The following is an 8,863-nucleotide window of genomic DNA, read 5'->3' as shown; positions in this document are numbered from 1 at the left end:
TGGCTAATCCCCTGCTTAAGATGCTATGATGGTTTCCCTTCATGGCAAAGAGACAATTTTTTTTTTTTTCCTTAAGCCAGGCACGGCACGGTGGTGCATGCCTATAATTCCATCTAAGTGAGAGGCTGAGACAGGAGGATTCCAAGTTCAAGGCCAGCCTGGGCAATTTAGCGTAATCCTGCCCTCAAAATAAAATAAAAAAGAGCTGCGGACATAGCTCAGTGGTAGAGTGCTTGCCCAGCTGGCAGGAGGCCCTGAAATAAAATAAGATAAAATAGTAAAAAGAAAGTGATGTGTTTCAGGGAATTTTTGAAAAAGCAAAGAAATGTTGGTCACAAAATTCAGGATGGTTGGGCTGGGATTGTGGCTCAGCAGTGGAGCGCTTGCTTAGCATGGGCGGGACCTGGGTTCGATTCTCAGCATCACATAAAAAAAAAAATAAAGGCATTTCTCTCTCTCTCTCTCTCTCTCTCTCTCTCTCTCTCTCAAATAAACAAATAAGTAGATAAATAAATAAATAAATTCAGGATGGTGAAGACGTTCAGAATGAGACCAGCAGTGAATCAGGAGCATGCTTGGTGGTAGTGTCGTGGGTTAATGTGGACACAGGTGGGCGATGGGGGTGAACTGTTCTCCTCTGCTTTACAATGTACACATATCAATCAGGGTCCTTCCAGTGGGTACTTTGGGGAGTGGTGGAGGCAGGGGACAGGTGAGCCCAGGGGGATGGAAAAGGCTGTCATTGGCAACTGTGGGGTCTCACCACCACCTCCCCACCCCCACCCCCCACAGAGCTGGGGGTTGAACCCAGGGCTTCTCATATGCAAGGTGAGTGCTCCACCACTGAGCTACCTTCCCAGCCCCTTTTTTAACATTTATTTTGAGACAGGATCTCATTAAGTTGCTCAGATTGGCCTAAGACTTGAGATCCTCCTGCCTCAGCCTCCCATGGAGCTGGGATTCCAGGTGCGCCCTGCACCGGGCCCACCGCCATCTTTAAGAGGCAAAGAGAGGAGGTGGTTCTTGGAAACTGGTGTTGGCGCCTGATTTTATTTTTTATTTTAATTGAGTTAGGGCCTTAGCTAGAGAGATGTTGCTCATACACCGTGACCAGGAATAAGGGAACTTTGAAGATAAGTACCCTGGTCTTTGTCCTCTACTATGGTCTAGATGTGATTTGTTCAAGGACTGGAGGCCTGACCCCAGTGTGGCAGTACTGACCGATGATGGAATCATTGAGGGGGGTTGGGGGGAGTGGGAGGTCGTTTGGTCATGGCAGGTACTCCCCTTAGAAGGGATTAATGCTCATCTCTTAGAGTAAATGACTGTGAGCATGGATTGTTTTAAAAAGAAGCTGGGCATGGTGTTGCCTTGGGACGACATTCCAGCTACTCAGGAGGCAGAAGTTGCCTCAGCAACCTAATGAGACCCTGTCCCAAAAAGCAAAGAGGACTGGGAATGGAGCTCAGTGGTAGAGTGGCCGTGAATTTAATTCCTGGTACTGTTAAAAAGAAAAGAAAAGCTCCTACTCCCTTTTCCGTGAGGCCCTCACCAGAACCAAACAGAAGTTGATGCTTGGACCTCCAGAACTATGAGCTAAATAATCTTTTCTTTACAAATGACCCGGTCTCAGGTATTTTGTTATAGCAATGGAAAATGGACTAAGACATTCTGCCACCCTCTGATTGTCAGCAGGTGCCTCCCATTAGTAGAACCCAACAGAACTGGAAGCCAAAGCACAGGGAAATTTGTGGATACAATTCAAGGGGAGAGCTCCTGGGATAATCAGAAGACCTCCCTCCTTCACAGGGATGCCTATGATTTTTTTTAAAGTTGATTGAATTTCTATTAAACTACAATTCACCATTTATTTTCAGCACCCAATCTGCCATTTTAAAGCACCCAATTCAGCGTGTCTTAGTGTGTCCACAAGGTTGTACAACCGTCCCCACCATCTCATTTCCTGTAGAATTAGACCTCTGTATCCATATCAATCAAATGCAGATTGGAGATTGTTTTAAAAATTACATTTGTGCTGAACATATATGGACTTTTTTTCCTGTCATTATCCCCTAAACAATGCATTATAACAACCATTCCCATAGTTTTTATGGTGTATTGTATTGTAAGTCATTGAGAAGTGACAGTATACGGGACTAAGTTCAGAGGATTTCTGCAAACACCACACCACTTTACATGAGGGACTTGGTGTCTGCTGGTGTTCTGGAACCACTCCCCCCAGGAGGCTGAGGGCTGCTTGAATTCCAAAACTGCTTCAGAAGTCCCGTGTGGAGGAGGGGAAAGGAGTTGACTTCACCAGCCCAACAACAAAACTGAGCAAAAGTGACTCCTGATGTTTGTAGAGACACAGAGACCTCTCCCTAAGGCCTGGGACTCAGTTTCCTTTTTTCTAGAAGAGACCCCTGACGACCAGCAACAGTGAACCTGACACAGACTTGGGAATCAGACAGCTCATTCTGGTCCACCCTTCCGCTGCCCGCAAGCGGGGTTTCTCGCCTGGGAAGTGGGCAAGGTTGAGTGACTCCATCTCATGGCCACAGGGTGGACAAAATGAGTAATGAAACGCTTCCCTGGGAGGCCGACACTCAGACACCAAGCCCAGCAGACACTTCAAGAGACAGGAACCAAGGAAAGGGACTTTTGCTGTCATTTCAGTATTGCTATTGCCACCTCTGGGGTATAGAAAATGTCCAGGGGGCACCTATTTATGGAGCAGCAACGGAGCCAGAAACCCAAAGTCCATTTGCCTCCAAAGACTCTTAGAGAGAGAAACTTGGGAACACCATCTTGGGGGCTCCCAGGGGACCCTATTGGCTTTTTAATTTATTAAAATTTAAAACATTTAGTTTTATTAAATATTAATTACAGCTTGTGGTTTTATACATTTAATGGAAAAAATATAAGTACCTGGCGGTGTGCACACAAACACATTTTGCTAATGGGGAATGTGGGCAGGAAAGTGGAGACTACTTGGTTCACTCAGCTCTGTGTGTGTGAGAGAGTGTGGAGGGGGAGGCTCTGGTCATCCCTGTATTCCCAGGTCCAGGATCATGAAGTCATAAGACTGAATGAAGCACAGTCTATCTTGACCTTCAAGGTCATGACAATACCCCCTCCTCCAGGAAGGCGACTCCCCCTCCCCGTGGGCAGACCCCCGGAGTCCCAGGATCTCTCCTCTGCCACAGCCCTGACTAGGGAGGGTCTGGAGACGGGAGGCCTTTTCTGGAATTTCAGCAATGCCCAGACCTAGAGCGATGGAAGCAGTTTGCAGAACGAATTTATGGAGGAGATGAACGAATGAACCGAGTGTGAGCGGCCCTGGGTCTGGGGTGTGGCGGTGCCGCCGTGTCCAGGGCGGGAGCGGGGAGCGCCGGCAAGTCTCTGCTCATCAGGGCTCCACCCGGGCCGGGAGGCAGCCGCAGGCCAGGCAGCGGAGGCTAAGGTGGAGCAGGCGCGGCCAGCGGAAGAGGAGGCTGTGGGCGGTTCTCACGTACAGGCTGCCCGAGGGGTCCACGGCCTTGAGCGCCGCCAGCGTCAGGTAGCGGAGGTTGGTTTGCTTGCGCAGCGGGGGCCGCGTGGAGCTGATGACCTTGGCAATGGCCTGCGAGATGGATCCCTGAGCTCCGGGCCCAGGGGGCTCCCCACGCCCCTGCGTCCCTGACCGGCTGTCCTGGCCACTCACCTGGGCCACGTCCTTTGGGTTCTGTCCCACTGAGCGGAAGAGCTCCCTGGAGGCAGGGAGGTAGAAGTCCCTGAAGTAGCTCAGGGTTTCGGGGTCGGTGCCTGGAAACTCAGCCGTGGCGACCTGAGCCATGAGCTTCCCCTCGAAGTCAGTGACCACAGGGCCCGGCTCCACCAGGGAGATGCTGGGGACAGGAGCAGGGCTAGTGGGCCCGGTTCCCCCACCCACTCATCAGTCCTGCTCCCCCAGCCCCCTCCCCTGCCTCCCTCGCTCCCCTCCCTGCCTGGCATACCCACCCCCCCACACACTGCCCTTCCCTCTCCTCTGCCCACCACCCCCCTCCCGGGCTGCTCACAAGATGTTGAACTGGAGCAGCTGGATGGCCAGACTCTCGAAGAACCCCTCCACGGCGAACTTGGAGGCTGAATAGACTTCGTTGAATATGACACCTGAGGGGATTGGAGGGGGCTCTCTGGGGATCTGGGCGATGGACTTTGTGGGTCCCTGAGTAATGGGGTGGTTGGGAGACAGAACAAAGAGGCCCTGGGGATCAGAACCTGGGACAACTGGGGGCTGACGTTTTGGGTATATGGCATTGTGTGATGGGGACATGTGGGGCCAGATCAAGGTGTTCCTGCAGTGCCAGGTGCCATCTCTTCCTGGTTCCTCCTTGTCCCTATTTCCTTCTTGGGGCATGTAGGCATGGGGTCCCTAGCACCCACGGGAGCAGGCGCCATTCATTAGGGACCTGGACAGTGCTTCTCTTTGGCAGGGTGTCAAGTAGACTGGACTCCTTAGAGGATGCTGGGGAGGGGACAGGCCCAGCAGTATGAATGGCAGGTAGGTGACCTCCAGAGTAGGCCCATCGCAGACATCACCAATCAATGGATGCTCTATTTTCTGCTGAGCCTGGGGATATCTTTAGGGCCTGATGGGCTGTGTTTGGCACTGGGGAGTCTCAGGAGAAGGAGTTCTGATGATCTTTTGGAGTTTTGGGAATGGTGGGGAGAGTGCTTTGGAGATGTCCAGAAGTGGAGTGGATTCTGGAATGCGGATGGCTTTGGAGGCCTGTACATCACCGCAGTCATGTTAATCTATCCCAGAACCGTTTCTTTCTGAGCTGCAGAATCCTTCCCAACACAGCTCTCCCGGCTCATTTGGAATGAGCTAAACCTATTTGCCATCCTTTCAGCCTGGGAAGGGTCAGACACTGGAGGACTACTTAAGGGTTGGGTTCCAGGGCTCACCCTGCAGACCCATGACGCTGCTGACCACCACGATATGACCCTGTCGCCGCTTCTTCATTCCCGGAAGAACAGCTTTGACCAGACGGATGGCTCCCAAAAAATTGGTGTCAAAGATGTTCTTCATGGTGTCTATGCTGAGCCCCTCCAAGGGCCCCACCAGGCCCACGCCAGCATTGTTCACTAGAGAGAGAAGTGTTGAGTGTTACATTAGAGTTCCTCCAAGTCTTCTAGTGTCACTGAGGTCACTCTTCAGAACACCCCTTTACCCCCGACTCCAACTCCAAGAAGATGTATAAGCACAGTCTAGCATTTGTTATGGGGACCTTAGCCCAGGGTGGGAGCAAGGGCCACAAGGAACAGCATGCCTGTAATGCATGAGAAATTCAGCTCTGACCCCAAATTGTTTCAAAACAGCTACACCCACCCTCCTGAGAAGACGGCTCAGGGATTATGAGTTGTTTCTTCATCATTTTTCCTTCCCCAAGTGACTCATCTAAGTAATTTTTCCAACCACATATGGGTTTCTCCATATGTGATAATGTCTATCCCATTAAATCCACTCCACCCCCAGGTCCTAGATTATTTCTAGCATCCCTAATGGACTGATTGAGAGTCCCAGTTCTTGGCCAACTGGTCTACCCCTTTTATAGAAGATTGGAGCTGTGGGTAAAGCCAGAGGGCTGGACTCAGACCTTGCCGTGTGGAGGGTTTATAATTAGATCATGGTGGGGTGAATGGCCCTGGGGGCTGCAAAGTCTCACCCAGCACGTCCACTTCCCCTCCTTGGATGCCACTGAGACACTGGGCCACTGACTCATCATTGCACACATCCAGCTGGGCCACGGTGAGGGTCTTTCCCAGAGCGTCCCCAGCAGCTGCCTCCAGCATCTCCTTCTTTCTCAAGTCCCTCATGGTGGCCACCACTGGGGACACAGAACAGAGTTGGTACAGGCAACTGGCTCCTTTCCTTGGATGTTTCTGTTGTCTTGCACAAGCAGTTCCAGAGGATGGAGACCTACAGGTTTGCACACCTATGTTCATTGCAAATGCACACTTGTGTGCTCGTGTTAACATGCAGCCACATCCATCCATCCTACAAAAGTTTATTGAGCATATATTACAACCTATGCTTATTCTAGGTACTATTGTGTGAAATAAGAAAAAGTCCTGCCAGGCACAGGAGTGCACGCCTGTAATCCCAGCTACTTGGAAGGCTGAGTCATAGGGATGGCAAGTTCAAGGCCAGCCTGGGCAACTTAGTGAGATCCTTTTTAAAAATAAAAAAATAGAAAGGACTGGGGTGTAGTTTAGTGATAGAGCACCCCAGGGTTCAATCCCCAGCAGCCCCTCCCCGCCAAAAGATAAAGTACCTTCCTTTGTGAAATTTATAATCTAATGAGTAAGACAATAAAAACAAAATGCAAATAAGATTGCCATGAGAAAAATTTCACACACACCTACAGCCAACATACGTGCTTTGCACACTCAAGTAGGAAGAACCACATTTGCAGCATTGACATAGGAAGTTCCAGTTTACTGAGCATTTACTGTGGGCTAGGCATTGTGCTGAGCATTATCTCTAACTTGCAAGAACCCTACTAATTATTGCACTAACTTGTTTCCCCCAAATATCTGCACAAAATCTTCCTTTGCACAAACTCTTCTCAAATCTTGCCACTCCTCCATCAAGACATGAAATCATGTGTCCCGGTGGTAGAGTGTGTTTAGCACAGGCAAGTCCCTGGGGTTGAACCCCAGCATTACACAAACATGCATGCAGATATGCAGACATGTAGATCTTGAATCCAATTCCTTCCCTCTCCCCTTGAACCACCCACCCTCAGTACTGGGGATGGAACCCAGGGCCATATGCATGCTACTACTGAGCTCCCCACCTTCCTGTTGAATTGTATGACCAGGTGGAAACCAATGGAAGTGACACAGTGTGGTTTCTGAAGTCCAAAAAGATCTTGCAGTTTCTGCATCACTTGCTGTAACACTCTCCTTACAGCCCTTGCCCATCATGGAGCAGCCCAGTTATCCTGAGGCCACCATGCCATGAGGGAGCCCAAGCTAGCTGAGGAAGAGAGACTACAAGGAGAATTTCTAAGGTTACAGGAAGGGAGTGAGCTGCCTTTCCACCCCCATGTACTCCAGTCCCCACTCTGCCAGCTGTGGCCTTTGACTCTGAGCCTGAACCACCCTCTGAGTCCTTCCTGAATTCATGACCTATGTGAGCTGTAGGTGGAAAAACAAGTGATTGTAGTTGTTTTACAGCATACATTTTGGGGTGATTCATTATTGAGCAATAGTAACTAGAATAGGTAGGTAACTGAGATTTGAACTTGAGTTTGTAGCAAGCCCACGCATACCAGGGATTGAACTCAGGGGCACTCAACCACTGAGCCACAAGCCCTAGTTTGTATTTTATTTAGAAACAAGGTCTCACTGAGTTGCTTAGTGCCTCACTTTTGCTGAGGCTGGCTTTGAACTCATGATCCTCTTGCCTCAGCCTCCAGAGGGGCTGGGATACAGGCATGAGCCACCATGCCTGGTGCCCTTGTATGGCCTCACCATATATACTACATATACATGTTTGCATGCCCCTCTGTGCATGTACCCACGGTCACACATATGTGTGCCTGGGGGACATTTATTTGTGTATAATGTTAGTCTGTGGGATTCACAGGTGTTATATAGATGAATGAGCTCACTGGCATCCTGAATGCAGTATAGTGACAAGTGTGGTCCCAGTTTCTGGTTGTCTGGGTTCATATCCCTGCTCTGCCACTTCCTAGCTGGGTAACCTTGGGCAAGGGCCTTTGGCAGTCTATGTCTGTTTCCTCTTTTCTAAAATAAAGCAAAGGATAGTAAATGGCCTCTTCACAGGGGGCGATGTGAAGAGTAAGTGACATATCAGATGCACTTAAATGACACTTGGCACATAATGAGAGTTCAAGAGCATTACCCTTTAGTAGTTTTATAGCTCGTTGGCCCACCTACAGTTACACAAGTTCCTTTCTGCACGCTGACCTTTGCCTGCCACACTCAAAGCTGTGCCTCTAAGACAGAGGGCAGAGGGCTGGGAGAGGCAGCCCTGCCAGCTGGGGCAGTGCCCACCCCCCAGCAGCCTGAGCTTAAGTAACTGCCCTTTGCCTAATTACACTCAGCCTATTCCAGGGCAGAGGTTCCTAGGGTTGGGGCGCAGTCTGTAGCCATTTACTCCAGACCCGCAGGAAGGCAAGAACCTGGAACTAGAGGGCTCCCGTAAGTCCCCAAGGTCAAGAGCATGTAAGAGGCTTATCCTGGAGTAGTAGTAATCTGGGGGCGGGGGGCAGAGTCAACAAGGTAATTATCCATGCCCAGGAATGCCCAAAGGAGCCCTCTCCGATAAGCCTTATGGAGCAGCCCTTCATAACACATAAACCCTTGACACCCATGACACCGGTCACTCGACCCGGGTCATATTCTTCCCTTGCTTTGTTTTGCTCTTCAGTACTTGTGATGGCCAGACATGCTGCAATTTCCTTTTATGTGTTTGTCTGTCTTCCCTGTGCCTCCCCCAGGACACCACTACCCAGAGCTGAGATTTTTGTCTCTTGTCCATAGCTGTTTCTAACACCCAGAGCAGAGCTTGGCACACAGTAGATACGCAAGGAATATTTGCTGGATGAGAGGATGGTCCTGCAGGGAGAGAGGCCTTTCCATGTACAGCTGGAGGGGATGAGATTTCGGAGACAGTGTGGGGGCTGAGGCTCCTAGGAAGCCAAGCCCACCCCGGCTGTCCCCAGGTCCACCCGGGCCCCTTACCCTGGTAACGCTGTTTGGGGTCATGAGCCAGGTGCACAGCAAGCTCCAAGCCAATTCCTGATGAACAGCCTGAAATCAGCACGGTCCTGGGTGAGGAGGCCAT

At 50.4% G+C, this 8,863-nt stretch overlaps 1 protein-coding gene across 1 annotated transcript; it reads right to left on the bottom strand.

Moving 5' to 3' along the window:
* Positions 1 to 3,409: 3,409 nt before the first annotated feature.
* Positions 3,410 to 8,863, bottom strand: RDH8 (retinol dehydrogenase 8; the record flags this gene model as incomplete). The annotated part of the gene is made up of 6 exons (XM_081284579.1): positions 3,410 to 3,622; positions 3,704 to 3,887; positions 4,059 to 4,152; positions 4,951 to 5,130; positions 5,712 to 5,873; positions 8,761 to 8,863. The coding sequence occupies 6 exons, from the start codon at positions 8,861 to 8,863 to the stop codon at positions 3,410 to 3,412; spliced, it is 936 nt and encodes a 311-aa protein (XP_081140705.1).

This window comes from Spermophilus citellus, assembly GCF_964194105.1.
Source record: "Spermophilus citellus genome assembly, chromosome: 3".
In the NCBI taxonomy this organism is placed as follows: Eukaryota; Metazoa; Chordata; class Mammalia; order Rodentia; family Sciuridae; genus Spermophilus; species Spermophilus citellus.
Note: the sequence above shows the minus strand (reverse complement) of the source record. Positions and strands in the feature narration are given on the sequence as shown.